The sequence below is a fragment of the Chamaea fasciata genome, unplaced genomic scaffold (assembly GCF_029207755.1).
Source record: "Chamaea fasciata isolate MVZ Bird 193981 ecotype frontalis unplaced genomic scaffold, bChaFas1.0.hap1 SCAF_1, whole genome shotgun sequence".
NCBI classification, from domain to species: domain Eukaryota; kingdom Metazoa; phylum Chordata; class Aves; order Passeriformes; family Sylviidae; genus Chamaea; species Chamaea fasciata.
Window position 1 is genome coordinate 46,139,738 of NW_027094086.1, and position 16,547 is coordinate 46,156,284.

A 16,547-nucleotide genomic window follows, 5' to 3' on the forward strand; every position below is an offset into this window, starting at 1 on the left:
GAGCAGTGGCTGAAGGTGCTGCTGGGGATGACTGAGTACCCAACACCTTGTGTTCTTCTCCTGTGTGAATTGCACTCGCTGGAAGTGAGACGTGAGCTTGCTTCAAGCTCAGAATGGCTGATTCCAGTGCTCTGCCAGCCTCTAGCCAAAACCTGGCCTGAATCGACCCTGCTTGGCTTGAGATCTGGTGGGATCACAGTGCAGTGGGAATAAGAGGCACTTTGTTCTCCATCGTAGATACGCTGTGATTAAACTTGGTAGTCATAAGGCCAGATTTACTGCTGTGCTCTGCCTGTTTTGCGTTGCACAACAGTACAGACACCCAGAGAGCGAGCAAATTTGATCCGTGTTTCCTAAGGATTGTGAAATTCTTCTTCAGTGCGAATTTGCTGGCTGAATTTAAAGCATGAATTGTAAAAAGGGCCTTTCCTCTTAGAGTAAATGTGATTGCCCTTTCTGTAGGGCTGCAAGATAAATGTTCTTAGTCTTCAAGGGAACTTTTTTGGCATGCTATCCTTAACATGGTTTTGGCTCATCTTCCCTGCTGCACACTTGACTAACTTAAAGCTATTTAACAGAGATCCAAAAGAAAAACATTGTTTCTTCAGCATTTGAACTTAAAGATGGTACTACAGGAAACACAGAGTAAGGCAGGCATTTGTTTTGCACTGTTCAGAGGCTTTTTAAAATCCTCAAAGTCTGCTGTGGTTTTTAATTTTGGTCAGTTTCCTCTGACTGCCATTACAAGTAGACTTTCTCTTGCTAATCTGCTGCCTGAAATACTCTTTGTTCAGGAAAGCAAGTCTCTTTCTGTTGTAATCAGGGCTAGGAATTCAGCTGCAGGGTCACTCTTTGTGCTGTAGAGTTCACTGACCATGTTTTGCTTCTGGCAGTCCTAGCTTTGGCCCCTTTACACAGATCAATGCCAGGCTAACCCCATTTATTGCTACTACTGAATCAAAACTCTGCTTCTCCTATTTAATTTAGCTCAAAATAGATGTAATGCAAACAAGCGTCAGCATGGAAAAAGAGCCAGAAGAAGGGAGTGAAGAAAAAAACACACTCAGGGTTTTTTTGAATTAAATATACACTAAATGGTGCCAGGCTGCAGGTGGGAAGAATTATTTGGAATTGTATTGTTAGACCCTTTATAAAAATCAGTCTTCATCGTTGATTCTAATTTGCATGTGAGTATTAGATTTTGTCTTCTTGTCTTCCATTCCTTTTTTGTGTTTAAAATCATTTTTAATGTAACTGCTACTGCTTAAGCTCAGCCATGCATTCACATTTCTCCTGGGTTTCTTAGTCTTAGATGAACCTCCTGGCTTGCTTCACTGTGCCCTCACGAAGTGAACCTCCATCCTTATTACTGTATTCCACAGTGTCAGCATCCTAGAAACTTCCAGACTTGCTTCTGGTCAAGTGAGGCTGCTGTCGGCAGGAGTGTGGTGTTCTCGGTGAAGCTACTTGCTGCTGAGCACTTCATAAGACCCATCACTGTGAGATGGGTTAAGAGGTTTTGTTGAAGCAAGCCTGTGGCAGGCAAGACTCCTGTGGCTATCAAACCCTGGGAATCTGATATAATTTTTTTCTGTGCCTGTGGCACACCTCAGTGTGAGAAAATGTTGGGCACCTCAAGACTTACTTGAATTTAGATGACAAGACATTCATGGCGCAGTTGGCATCCAGCTATCTTTCCTGGCCAGGGCTGGAGTTAGGAATTCCACTTGCCACACCTCATTCCATGCTGCTTCTCAAATATGTGGAATAAGGCACACGCATACCCTCACCCGTTGTTGATTTCTGGATTGAAGTTCTGTTCGTTGTGCAAGGCCGTGTGAGTGGAAATCATGAGGTCTGTTTTTTCTGCTGAAAAACAAAATCTAGCCATTCATCCTTCTGCTCTACCCCCTTTCCCCACACATAAACCTCTCCCCAAGCTATTCCCTATTCAACTCCAAGATGGTGTTCATCAGAAATCAAGTGTTTAATTGACTGTATTTGTAATGGGAGGAAGGATAGCTGAGACAATCTACAACTTTGGGATTGTTATTGAAGTTAAGTTCTCTTATGCTCTACTGGATGATCACCGCCAGTCTCCTGAAACCCCTCTTGTTTGTTTCAAATGCTCCTTTATTTCTGACATTACAAATCTTCTGCTCTTGAAGCCAGGTGTCTCAAATATTTTTTCTGGAGGAGGGACCTATCAACTGAAATGTTTGGCATTTTGGGGGAGTTTGCTTTTGGTTTTGGTTTTCTTCCCCCACTCTTAGCAATTTAATGCCTCCTCCTTCTTCTCTTTGCTGTTTCCTTTTCCTTGAAGAGGTTTGTTGTTTCCAAAGGGGATTCTTTGGTTTCCCACTCCTGACGTGCACTCCTGTCTCTGTTGCACCCTGTCCTTGCCCTTTTCAGGAATGCTAATGCTTCAGCCTCTGCTTTCCTACTTCTCCACACCAGGAGAGAGCTGATGGTTTCCTCCACTGCTCCTGAGTGGGAGAGAAGCATGAAGTGCAACACAAGCTGTAAGGCCTTCCTGATGTTTTCCTCAAGTTTACCTGCTTCCAGATAAAGTCCTTTGCGGTCATCTCCCATACTTTATAAAGACTCTGGATGTGTTGCCATATACAATTGTCCCTTTCCCTGTCAACTTTTTCTCTTGTAAACATTTCTTCCATTTTTCAGGTCCCTATTGGTATGTGGTGGGTTTCTTGCACACGCGTTTAAAAAATTATTTCATCATAGTTGATGGTTTTCTGCCCCTGACACCTTCTCATACTTTTGATACTCAAAACTGTTCTTTTAATGATTTTTTAAAATTTTTTTTGTCCTCAATCTTGCAGTCTTTATCCTTATTTAAAGTTGTTTTTTTCTGCATTGTAGAAGATAGGTTCAAAACTCTGGGCCTAGAGAGGCCCCTGAGCAGCATGGTTATTTTTAATAATCTTGGTTATTATCACTCAAGATATTCAGTGAGTTTCTTTTCTCTAGCTTTGGTTAAATGAAGTCTTCCCCTGCTTCCCTACAAACCCAACAAAAGATTTCTTCAGGTATTGTTCTGAATGAGGGTAAGTTCATCTAAAGCTTACAGCCTCAATAGCAATTTAAGTGAGCTGAGCTGAGCTTTCTGGCCACTGCCAGCTTCTCCAAGAGCCCCTTTCCAGAGCAGCCTGAGAGAAGAGACATTTACTTCATAGTCATGCCTGTTACCCCTTGGTGGCTGGTCCAGCTGTAGCAAGTGACAGACCTTGTCCAGGGTTGTCTCACTTAACTTTTATGTGTTTTGGAAGTAATGTACCTTTATTATGTTTATCTTGTATTTTCTTGATGAAACTGCTGTTTGTTGGTTTAGGTTTGAGCTGTCCCTTGGAATCATCTAAGGATGTGATTCTTCTCTCTGCAATGACGTAGATGTGTTGACTATTGGTTTATGCCAATGTGTTTTTATTTTCAATTTTATTGAAATGTATTGTACTTTAGATGCAATAAGAGCTACTAACTAGAGAAAGTGAGATAGGCATTTATCTTTGATTGACAGGCATAGATTTTTCTGCTTCTTTAAACATTTTCTGGTCTTTTTGTTGCCCAACCACTGTTGTTTTGTGTTTTAGTAATGACCAGAGAAGTATTACCACAGACTTAGAAGCAGGCTATGCCATCCAAAGAAGTGCATAGTGTATATAATATAGATTTCATCCACTCTCCTAAGGTTGTATGCATGGTCTGATTTGGTGTTGGATCAAGTAAAAGCCTTTTAATATAAATCTAAGAGTTTGCCTAGCTATTTAGCAGAGACTGTTTGTCCACAGCTAAACAGTGGATTGCTGCTTCATGAGGTTGGCAGAGGCAATGATGGCTGCTGTTAGCGTATAGCACAGGGTTATATAGATTCAGGGTTAATCACCCCTGCGGGTAAAAAAATGGTACAGTTAGCTGCCAAATGGATGTTTTTATCATATGGGCTACAAGGACTACTTGGAGAAATCCCTACAGTTCTGAAAACAATAACCAAAATTGTATTTCTTAGCCATGGATCTTAGAGTATCTTTTACATATAATGGAATCAAATGAACCAAATCTAAAATATGCTTTGTTCATATGCCATCTGCTCGTTGTCTTGCCAAGCACTCGTTTTGCCTGCCAGAGCAAACTCCTGTCTTCTCCTTTCCCTGAATCCTGCCCTTCACACTAACAAAACAGAATTGCTGCTTGACCTGCACAGGGAATGGTGGGCATATGACTTTCTCCATTTATCCCTGAATACATTTCCAGCATTTAAAAAAACTCCAAACACCAGAAAAGAGGCAAAGTGAAGTAAAAAACCTTCATGTGCTACTGCACTGAAGGAGCCTTTTGAATTTAGTCACAGCTGTATTTAGCTTAGTTTGGGACTTCAGCCTCTCCCTACCGGCCACCCAAAACCATACCTGCTTCTCTAAGGGATTTAAAATCCAAAGATGGACAGATTTTGGAGTGGGGCAGGGGTAGGGAATACCTGGGTCACTGATGGGTTTGAGTGCAGGTTTCATGTGCCAAAGCATAGCCCATTCCCAGAGTTCTGGGGAGAGGCTGCCACTGCTGTGTGCTGCCTCATGCATATTTTTAGCAGGAGGTTGTCTCCTGTCCCCATACAGTGACACCTTTGTAAGGTGTTACGCTGCCTATCCCAGGGTATTAAGTAACCCACAGGCATTTTGAAATAGTTAATCATAGTACGATTTCTCTCGCGATAATGTTTGGGTTTTTTCATTCTCCTGCTTGTTATGAAATCTGTAGGCTGATAATTTTAATGGGAGTTACAAGAGGAGAGGAAAAAGTCCCAACTAGTTCTGGAAATGCACAGGATCATGGTAGAGGCGGGTAAATGCTCCCTGTTGCAGTCCATCTTGACAAGAACTTCCAAAAAGCCTGTCGTCTCCGTAAGTTCAACTCTTACCCTTTGCTTGCACTGTTCTCCCTCTTGGCAGTCTCTGTCCCTCTAGTGGGGTTTTGATAGATTATCATTTTGGTGAGAATGGGACGTTGCTTTGCTAAGTTCAGCTTCAGAGACTTGTTGGAAGGGGAATAATAGATGAGAAAGAAAGAAAGAAAACTGAGTGACACAGGGGTCCTAAAGGTCAGGGGGTTTTGCCTATGGTGTTTCATTGGTACTGGAGTGAGGAATGTATAATTTAATATTACAATTTCACACCCTATTTCTAATTCTCTGTGACTGAGCTGTGACTTTCAAAATTGTGGTTCTGTTTACATCTTTATCATAAATTAGATAATTGCAAATGTGTGTCTTCAAAGCACTTTCATGCCTTTTTCCTACAGTCAGGTTATAGATGAAGCTGTGTTTTACTGGCTACTGCCATAATTACCAAGTGGACTCAAAGTCTTCAAAATTGCAATTCCAGCTGAGAATATTTTATTATTGGTTGCTTCAAGAAACATCTGGAAAGTGCTTAGAGCTCTTGTGCCTTACAACATTTCAAAGACATGGTTTTATCAGATCCTTCTATTTCGTCCCTTACCTTTTTCTCTTCATATGGCCAGGAGACCTAATAAAGGCTTTCTTGTATTTTTCTTAAGTGTCGTAAAGGTGATTCTAGATACAAAATTCTTCAGACAGTCCACAGATTGGGGTATTGTTTTGTTTTCAAGTTTGGTCTGAAGTAGATATCTTCTCTAGATGGGTCAGTGTTATTTCTTTCTGCGCCTAGGCAAATTAATAAACCAAATTTAAAAGTGCAAAGGAAAGCAGGCAGCTGGCTGATTCAAAGGGAGAGGCTATGTTTTTCATCACCACCCTTTCAAAGCCTCTCTGAATCAAAAGAACCATTGGATTGCGAAGGCAAGACCTATGCCACACCAGAAGCTCCCAGTTCAGCAATTTTCCCAGGGTAAAATTATAACTCATGTTTCCTCAGCACAGGCTGTAACTGGCAGCGTTCCTTCTACTTCTAAGGGTGAAATTGCTGGAGGGAGAACAGACATCTAATGTGCCTCTGGAAGTTTTACAATGGGTGTTAGCCTCCCTTTGTGGAAAGGTAGATATTCTTCTGGAACATACCCAAGGGCAGGTGCTATTCAAACTGGAGTGTAAACTGGCTTCAAATAAGGCAGTATAGGCTTAATTTTGTTCAGTTTGTGAGTCAAATATAAAGAAGAAAAACCCATTTCTCAAATTCTGACAATTCATGACAATCTTCCAGTTTTCCCACTGAAGTCTACATTTTAATGGGTGTTTAAAATCTTTGGATACAACTGCAATTCAAGACATTAATCTTTATTCATGTACTGCTGATAGGATCTTACCTTGCAAACAAAGCAGATTTTAACAATGCTTGTTTTTTAGTGTTACTTCTCACCAGAACATTATTGGACAGATTGCAAATTTGGTCCAAGAAGAATGTAACCAGTTGGTTTATTTCCCACTCAAATCTTGACACCATTTGTAAGGATTTGTTTGACTTTGCATTCAAATATACCAGCACGGGTTCTGGCAAAGAGAAGTCCTTTCCTTCTAAACCCAGGAGGGAGTGTTTGTTGTTGTTTTTCCCTTATCCTTATGTGAAGACTCTTGCAAAATACGTGTAGAGTGCCTGCTAGAAGTGGATAAAAGGAAACAGCACTTGAGTGAAAAGTCTGACTAAAAATTACGTTATTAATAAATCTCAACCTACAAGTCGTCTACTTGGGAACAGTTGAAAGATGTATTCCAGTGTTCAGAGTTCCCCTGTTCCTTCCCACAGCTGTTCCTGGCCCAAACCCCATGTGCATGCAGTGAAGGTGGCTGTCACATTCCTGCCTTCACTGGTGCAGGAGATGAGCTCGCAGATGCTGCATCCCTCACAGAGGCAATGGGAGCTGTTGACTGCTCTGTGCTGGGCTATTCCCTGGGACTGGGAGAGCTGACTGAGTGGCTGCCTCTTTCAGGGAGGAGGTGCAGACTCTGAATGGAGCCCCGGAGTATTTAGGTATGCTATCTGCAAAGTAGCTGGCATGCCAAACCTCTTGCAGCAGGGATGAAGTGGTCCAAGATACTTGGATTGATGCTTTTCACTGGAGTGAAGCCTTGTATGGTGGGGAAGTAGTCTGTCATCTCTGCCCTTTGCAAAAGGTGAAACTCCCTTTGTGTGTGCTTGCTTTCCTACGAAGTACAAGTAAATTCACGTTGTCTCTGCTACCTGAGTTTTGATAGAGGTATGAGAAGAAAAGTGACCTATTTTCCTGGTTTAAAGGAAAGTAAATGAAACTGTCCTCAGGGCAGCAGAAGCAAAGACTTTTGTATCAAGCTGTAGTGTTGTGGGCAGGGCTGCCAGGCTGCTAAAGGCTCTTCAGACCTGGAAGCCTTTCCCAGGGACTGCTCATCTTTTAATAGCGTTTCCTCCTCTTTTTTTTTTTTTTTTTTTTTTTTTTTTAACATGTCCACAATGACTGCTGTCATTCCCCACTCATACCAAGGGATCACTTCATACTTACTGGCTTGTTTCTACAGTATCTGATGGGATACTTGTCCCCTCTTGCAAGTGAGAATAAAGAAGTTTGAGTGAAGGTGACTGAAGCACTGCATTGTGTACCTCATGAAATATTTTGAACTGGTCGTGTCCAGCTAGGGCTGAGGAGTTACACTTCTATTTGATCACTCCTAACTCGGTTTCATTGCTAATTTGAGTAGATGCTGGTGCAGAACAGAAAAGCCTTTGGTGGAGCAAGTGGCCTGAAATGCTGGCTGTTCAGTCTGCCCCTATTATAAGACACCCTTAGCAGCGTCATGGCAAGTCTGTTACCTTTGGTCCAATGTTCTCCTGCCTCTAAACACTGTGTCCTCCAGCATGGTTAGCGGATGTTTTTGACTGCTGCATCCTGGGGTGAGCACCCTGTGATTACAGTGTCAGGTGGGCAGTGGTGTGCTGTGTGCTAATTGGGAGCAGCTTTCAAATCCGGTTTTGCTTGTAAATTAAATGGACACTTTTGCTGAGTGAGAATTGAATCGGCACCTCTAAAGGCTGTAGAAGTTCTCCTTCCATCATGGAAGCCAAAGTGTTGTGTTTGTGGGTAGTGAATCTTGGCTGGACCCCCAAGTTTCGTTTGGATTTTTTTACAATGCAGTGGGTTGGCTGTATTTCAAAGATGCTGCTTGTGTTAGGGGTTTCAGTCAGATTCTGTGCTGTCCATGTTTGCCACTTGCTTGACCCAAGCACAGCAACTGTGCACATCAGCCACCTCTAGCAGAAGGGCTGTGCTTGACCCAAGGAAGAAACGGGTAGGCAGTGCAGAAGAACAGGGATGTAATAAATGACAACATTTGGGCTGACCTCAGCACTACTCACCCAAACAAGCAAGGGGCTGAGTTAATCTTCCATAAAGAGTGCAAACTTATACAGTATTTTGAGGGAGGTATTAAACTTTTGTCGGCAGTTTTGAGGCTTAGGGATGTTTTCAGAGAATTTTATAAGCACTTGAAAAGACACATCCTGTTCTGTAAACTTTGCCGCGTTTTAGGACTCGCCTTTACTGCTCTACTGGTATAAGCACAGGCCCTCATTTGACTTCTGCCATTATCCATGAATGGTTTTTCTCCACTTACAGATTTTCTTAAGAGCTCAGTGACAAGTTTCTGATAAAAGTGTGGTTAGAGCCATTCTACTCAAGCTAGTTGTGTGCTATAGACTTGGCTTCTGGGCTCTGGAATTATCAAGGTGCCTCCAAGCTCTTGTCCAAGGGTGGTTTTTAACTGTCCCGCATCTCCAGGTAGCCAGCTTTCTCCACCCAGCACAAACAAATACCTCGCCTCCTTCAGCCCCTTGCCTTGCATTTGGTTCTCTGCACCTGTGTCATTTATTCTAGGTCCTGTTCAGCTCTGAAATCCCAGCAAGGCTCATTTTACCAAGGAAATGCCACTACATCTCTCCAGCGCTTGCAGCACTTAGCGTGTGTATATGCTCAGCAGTGCCAGTGTCTCATGGAGGATAAGGCTGTAAGCAGCCAGCACTTGGGATGTGCTGCAAGGGACCCCTGTCCTGAGGGGCCAGATCAGCATTCCACTCCGGGGCCAGTGACTTTGGGACAAGGAGAATGTACCAGTTAAAATTGTCCCATCAGGTAAGTGCTCCCATCTCCACTGCTGTAGCCACTCTGGTGACCAGAGGTGCATTTATCACCTTTGTAGGCTTGATCTGCATTTGGACTGTTTCAGGATACGGAGGGGACAGCCTAATGCTATTCCTGACACCTTCAGGAAAGAGTTTCGGCCAAGGTTTTTGTTTCACGATGAACTATACCCTACACCCTGGCTGTAAGGGACCATTCTGGATATCCCTGTCCCCTCTCTTGGGTGGCCTTGTGACACCCACCTTTCTAAAATGCATTGCTGCATGAATTTATGCAAATAATACTGAGTGCCCCAAGCATGGCACCTGTGGTGTGAGGAGTGAGCAGCTGCTTTGGCATAGTAGATCTTCTGCAGTTCGGTGGCTCAGCAGATCCAGAAAACTTTCCTGCTTCTCAAGCTCTCCATTGTATTTGACAGTCTTGCATAGGATAATTTGACCTTCTGTCGAATGTTGACAGACATTCAGGATTTAAAATGAAGCTTTAGAGATTTAGAATAATAAATCTAGTCCTACTACTGAGTCTCAGCGGACCTGGTGCCTTAGCTTACTGTGGCATTGAATTGCAGCTGGTTGTGTTTTGGGCCCATTTCTCGTGTGATGCTCAAACACAATTGTTCTGGAGTTTTGCCTTATAAACATAATTCCTGATGTTCAGAGTCAGCAATCCTAAACCTTGCAGCTGTGAGAGAAAGGGCAGTTGGATTTTATCGATGAAAGGCAAAACATGACAGTGCAATCGGCATATTTTTGCTGGGGAAAACAATGGGCTGTTTCTTTGTTTTGCAGACCCAGTGGCAGCAGTAAAGCCCAACCATGTCCTCAGGGAGCTACCAACCATTGGTGTCAGGGTGAAGAAGCAGAAGAAAAGGATGGATGTGCTTGCATGTAAAGACTTTTTGACAAAGATCTGAGCAATTTATTTTTGCTTCTTGGGCTCTTCAGAATGAAGGTCAAGAGAAAGCACCATGATGACATGCACACCTTGAGATCAAAATGCAGTTTGCATGCTCTGTGTGGTGCACATGGTCATCTTTGACCACCTTGCAGGGCTCTGTCTGAGGGGCCAGCACAGTTTGGTGTCATCTGTGGATGCTGAGTACCAGAGCCACAGCCAGAGAACTTGGTGTGAGGACATCACCAGCCCATAGAGGTACCCAGGGTGGGATTTTCCCCTTCCAGCAGGATAAGTTCCTGGGTTTCTTGGACACGTAGCTTTGTATCTCTACCTGCTTGCTACACCTTCCAGAAGTGTTGTTTGTACTATACTGATATTGTTTATGTTGAATAAATGTTTTCTCCAGCCTCTTTGTTGTGGCAAGTCTTTTTGCTGAATTCAAAAAAGGGGGGGGTACTTGTTTAAGCATTGTGGTGAGACATGATCATGATTATTTTTTTTAATCTTTAATGAAATGTTTGTTTTGAAAAAGTGCATCTTCAAAATAGTGACACTTGTGCAGTAGCCAAATTCAAAAGCAGTCCTAATGTTCCTGGTTTGGATGAGGTTCTTGCGCTGCACTTTCCCCCATCCCACAAGCACCCCAGAGCATAGGCCTGCTGTTTATTTCAGAGTGCAGGCACACAGATGTCCCTGACACTTGAATGATTTCTGCTCTGTACTGGAGTTGACGCCAGCTTCTGAAGTTTGCTGTTTGGATTCATTCCCCATACAGTGGGATATATGTGTTCAGACTCTTCTGCTGAAGGTGGCTGATACGGATGTGTTAACTGCTGTTTCCAGTTGTTCCTGGGCGCCAAGCTTTTGTGAGGACAAGCATCTGTCTCATGTCTCTCTGTTGTGAAAAAAGGATAATGAACACAGACTGATTCGATACTTTAGAATAAACTACTGTATGATTATTCATTCTAATGTCTAGAACAGATAAGACAAGCTTGCCCTCACCTCCCCCCAAAAATCCAAGGAAGTTAGAAATGTGTAAATTTGAGTTTCTCAGCAGTAATAATTGCTAGGGCTTTGACATGGAATATATATGCTACTGAGTAGCATGTACACTTCTCCTTGAGCTGGGCTGGCTTACAGGCTAAAATAATTCCAGCCAGCAGTGTCTTGACCTGCAAACCAAAATGATCCTCACAGTCCAGTGAGTCAAGCAGACAGTTTGTACTTGAATGCCGGTCCTTCTGCACCTGAGCTTGGGTTGTCTTGCAGTGGCATGGTTTTTTTCAAGGTTTCTGTCTTAAGAAGGGAACTAGGATGACTTTACTCAAGACCACAGAGTGTAAATAACACTTAGGACACCAGTGCTAATATTTTGAGGAGAGGGGTAAGCCTCCCGTCTCTTTGATTTTTGTACACTTAGCACATTGCAATGACTCATGTTCTTCAGATATCTCCTATTCCTTCCTTCCTACCAGAACACTGACATGGTTCCTATGTTATTGTTATTTGGTAGACCAGTTGCATGAGTGCACATCTCAGCCCTGCAGCTACTGTGCTTTTTGTCAACCCAGGTGTAAAGGCTTATTCTTTAACAATGTTTTTAAGTGGAGCTGGGGAGAAGATGGTATAGAAGAAAAGGCAGGGAGAGGAGAAGGGATTTGGAAGCTCTCCTCCATGATCCTTGGCCCCCTTTGGTAGGAAGACTTCTAAATTATACAGATTTTTGTAAATCCCAGGAGGAGTAGTTAAGCCAGGGCTGCTTTTGCTTTTTGTTGAGGAGGGCTTGCCTAGAGCAGAAAATGTGAAGCAGGTTCAGATATACTCTAAAGACCTGTGCCTAAGACCCCTTCAAATATCAGCAAGGAAGTAGAGGAGCCCAAACTGTTCTAAGAGCAGTGCTTTTGTGTGCTGAACCAAAACTGAAAAGTTTTAGACAACCTAAATGCCTTTAGCCTGCCTAGCAGGCAGATGTTTGAGCTTTTGATTACATAGTTTCAGTCATACACTCATTCTGAGTGAAAGTGGGAACTAATTTTTATGAAAAGTTGTTGGGGAGGGAGAATCATCTGGATATTAATGATGATAAATGCTTTACAGGGTATTCAAAGTATTTTGAGTCATGGAACTCTTATGAAACTGTATTTTCTGTTCTTACTTTATTTTTTTTGTAGGATAAATAATAAAATGTTTGAGAAGGAAAGCTATGAAGGATCAGACTGTTGACGGGTCAGGAGGGTCGCTGCCCATCCAGCCAGTGCAGGTGATGGCCATGCTTTGTGCCCCACTCACGAACAAAGCTGATGCACTTCCCAAGGCAAACAAGAACCTCTGTGATCTTCTGTGTGGGAACAGCCCTGGCTGAGCTCTGAACCTGATCCTGGGTTCATGCCTCACCTGCCTGACACCAAGAAAGGCTTCTGAAGAGCTTTTTGATTATTTTTGGTCTATCAGCTGTTACAGATAGCTTGCTGGAGCCCGTTGAGTTTAGTTTCTCTGACTCCTGTCTCTCCACCTGTAATTCTTGCTAAGGAGTTGTGTTTGTAATCACATTAGGTGGTAGAATCTTAGCTTACCAGCAGTGCCTTGTTTTAACTACTTTTTACCAAAGCTTGTTCACTTCCACATTTGCAATAATCCAATGCAAGCCATGTATTTCTTCAGAGACTGTTTGCCCCTGTGTTATCCTTTCCATAGCTGAACAATACAGTGATTTAACTAATGCATTTTTATAACTCTGATCTGTTAAATGCTGTACCCATTGGATGGTGATCTTCTATGCTCTGACAGTGCTATTGAGCTGTGCCACGTTAAAAAAAACACAGGACTTTTTAAGTACCTGCTTCTCTGAATCCCATTTCTGCTTTAGTTTCTCTGGGGCAACTGCAGTAGAAATACAATTGCCTAATTTCAAAGTGTCTCCAAAATGGTACTGAACTGTTTTTATGCAGGGAAATGTGCTTTGTGGGCTAAGACTGGAGCAGGGTTACCATTACTGTGCTTAATATCAGCCATTGAGAAGAAGGACTTTGTTTCATGAGATACAATAAACACAGGTGACTTGAAGAGGAAATGTTGAAAAGGAGGAGGGTGAAATTAAAGAGCAAAAGGTTTTACTATAAAGCATTTTTATTTCTTGGGAGTTTTAGTAGGTAAACTGTGTAAATGGCAGCTTGGTTATTACTTGGGTTTGAAAACTGGTTCCCTTTTCTTACGTTTTGTGGGTTCTTTTGCCTTTTAAAATTCCCACAGTCCTCCAGCCTATCTCCCATCCTGGCAGTGATGTTTATACTACACATTCTTCTACTGTTTTGTGCAGCCAGTGTTATCACAGCTACGCTGAATGAGGTTCCAGCCTAACTATGATATTAACCCTGCAAATCTGTTCATTTTCTCTCAAGCAGCCCCAGGCAGGGTATACAGGAGAATGTGTCCAATTGAAAAACTATGACAGAGTCAGTGGTGCTGCACTGAGCTAAATTTCAAGAGAGCTATGGGTTTTTTTGCCAGAGAGGATCTTGTGGAGGGACATCCTGGTGTCCACCTCATACAAGTTACAGAATTTGCTTTTCATTTTAGTCTCAACTTTCATTGATAATTTTATCTTTATTTTTGCCAAACTGTTTGTCTGCTTTTACGCACTGAAACGTATGTGTTCCTCAGACCTGGTGCTTTCCTCCTGCTAATCATCCAACACATGCTCCCCCACCCCCAGTTTGTATCAGTCCTTGACGTCTTACTTTCACCTTTGTAGTTGTTGTTTTTAATTTTTTCTTCATTATTTTACTAAATACTGCTCTGCAGATCAGTAGCATCTTGGGTGGTGGTTGTACCACATAGCATTTGTAGCAGACATTAGTTTTGCATAGCGTGTGTACCTTATTTTGTCTGGACTTGTCTTCTTTGCGCTGCAGGCACCTCCTCCAGCAATTGTAGTGATTAAGCCTGGTATTTCTGTAGATTTATATTAACTTCTGCTTATAAAGAAAGAGAAGAAACCCAACCCTTCTCTCCCCCCCCCCTACATCTAACCTATATGTTTTTCTCCATTCCCTTGGTTTTTATCAGTATTAGACCTAAGCTTGCTTTTGTGTATGAAAGAAAATTAGTTAAGTACCCTGTGGTTTATAGATGCCTTTTGTTACATATTACTGGGATTTATTGTGCAACGTTGGCCTGTAAATCATTTCAGCCAGACGATTACCTGGCTCATGTTGCCTTTATGGTTTGAGTCTTTTAGCAGCCATGAAAAATGGGAGAAAGGCTGTTTCTGGCGGCGGCGGACTTTGCTAGTCCGAATGCCCCCCGCCCCCCCCCTAACTCTCAGCTCTCTCTCCGCTTTGGTGAGGTTTGCTGCCTGGCTCCGAGGAGATGTTTACAAGGAATCCATTACTTTGTGCAGCTGAAAGACAGTGTTGAAAGAACAAAGGGAGTTTTGTGATGAAGTGTATCCGACTTCTCGCTGCTTTGCTTACCTTTTAAATGTAAAACTCAGTCATTTGCAAGGGCTTTTAGTTCTCAGGGCATCCCTATAAGATTCCACCCCGCGTGGAGCTGTCCTCCAGTCGAAAGCGGGGCTTTCTCCAAACCGCTCTCGAACGCATTTCTATTTTAATCCCCAACTTTGCCTGCCGCCTGCCTTCCTGGCTCCAGCTCAGCGCCCTGCCCTGCCCTGCCCCGCCCGCAGCGCGCAGGCGGCCGCGGCTCGCTCCGTGCCGGTGCGGCGCTGCCTTGGGGACCGACCCGCGGTTGGTTTCGCCGGCGGAGCATCGCCTCCCGCTCCGCGCCCGCAGCTCGCCGGCCCCGGGACGCCGCTCAGACCTGCCGCCTATGCCCGGCACGCGGGGCAGCTGTCGCCATACGTGTAACTTTTAAATGGAAAATGTCTTTCTCAAAGGCTGCCGATGTCCAGTGGTCTGCAGTCCATGAGCAGTTGACTAGTCCAGGTGTTTCTGCTTCTGTTCCTGTGCTATGTGAATTGGGAATTCAAGAGAAGAGTGTGCAGGATGGAGGAGTTGAGGGTTTGTATTTCTGTTCTGGTGGTACGGCAGTGACGGTGGGCTTGGGAAGGAACAGAAAGTCTACCTGGGGTCGTGTTAGTTAAAGAAAATATTGTTCTCAGTCTTTTTGTCTGTATCTCTTTCAGTCAGTGCTTTCATCAGCTGTTAAAAATGAGAACAACTCCTTTTGTTGGTATGGATTGACTGTCGCGAGTAGTATTCAGGAAAAACTTGTTTTATTGAACGTGATTTCTTTTTTGTGGATTTTACCAGTGCGTTTTCCCCCACTTTTTTAAAATGTAGCCATTTTAAACTCTTGGAGCTGGATTCATTTTAAAAACTGCCAAGTATTTCTCTGTGCTTTACTAAGATAAAAGTCATAATCCGAGACTATGAGACAGTCCTATTGATTCAAGACTGGGGGTTTCTGTAAGGTTTTTAAGGAGATCGTTAACCCAGGTCTATCTTTTCACAGGACAGTCGGCCCAATATGTCAAGACCTCTGATTACTAGATCCCCTGCATCTCCATTGAACAATCAAGGCATCCCCACTCCAGCACAGCTCACAAAATCCAACGCACCAGTTCACATTGATGTGGGTGGGCACATGTATACCAGCAGCTTGGCCACGCTTACAAAATATCCCGATTCCAGGTAACTTTAAAAAGCTTCTTCTGCATGTCTTTGGCAAATTCCTTTTCTTCCTTTTTGTGCTTGGACGTCCTGGGGCTGTCTCAGAATGATGAATTTAGCTCCTTTTGTTTCAAAATAAATTAGCTTTCTTTGTTAGTAGGCAGTTAAGAGACTTACTTTTCTTTCCCTGCTCCACTGTGTTTCTGACAAATGGCACTTCTGCAAAGCCTGATGTGTGTGTACTAAAACAAAGCTGATAGTAAAGAGTACTTCTACTACCTAGGATTCTGGGTTTATGCCAGGGCACCCATGCTGTGGTTTGTTACATTCAAAAACTGTAGTGATACTGCACTTAAGCCCAAAGGTGGGGGTGTTGGGGTATTTGTTTTGTTTCTTTTGGAACAGTAACCGCACTCCTGTACTGTCAACATGCCGTGTCGGATGTGTCACTCGAGGCAAAGGCAAGGTTGAATGAAATAAACTATAGGACTGTATTAGCTGAATACTTTTTGTAGAATCTTGGGACTTTTTAAATAATTAGGCTCTTAGCTCTCACGTACCTTTTGAATGAAGTATTTGTGACTCTGGTAGCTCACTGCTTAATACAAGCAGTCAGAAAACTGCTGCATGTGTGAGCAAACAGTGCCTGTAGAGTAGATAAAACAGGAGTGCATCTACAAGAAATAAAGAGTGCATTTAACCGTGTGTGTGGGCATAATAAGCTGGTGGTGCTGGCAGACAAGCAGTGTAGTGGTACTGTAACTCTAAGGGTTGGTTATGAGACAGCAGGAACTCATTGTGTCCACTGCATAAATCTATACCTTGCCCTTTGCCACCCAATCCTGCTCTGGAGGGAAGGCAGTGTTCCCATTGTGTTCTCTCCAGTCTGAGGGGGGAGATTCTCAGTTTCTCGATCCCACA

At 43.2% G+C, this 16,547-nt stretch overlaps 1 protein-coding gene across 6 annotated transcripts in view; it reads left to right on the forward strand.

The window, feature by feature from the left end:
- The window catches only part of KCTD1 (potassium channel tetramerization domain containing 1), a 101,025-nt gene that overhangs the window by 51,642 nt on the left and 32,836 nt on the right, over positions 1-16,547 (forward strand). For 5 of the 6 annotated variants that reach the window (XM_066182240.1, XM_066182226.1, XM_066182245.1 and 2 more), the window contains exon 2: positions 15,469-15,647. In XM_066182240.1, coding sequence (XP_066038337.1) covers positions 15,484-15,647 — 164 coding nt within the window. In that variant the 5' untranslated portion in view covers positions 15,469-15,483. Of the gene's footprint in view, positions 1-14,721; positions 15,015-15,468; positions 15,648-16,547 lie in introns of those variants that run through there. The other variant, XM_066182217.1, reaches the window with a different exon arrangement.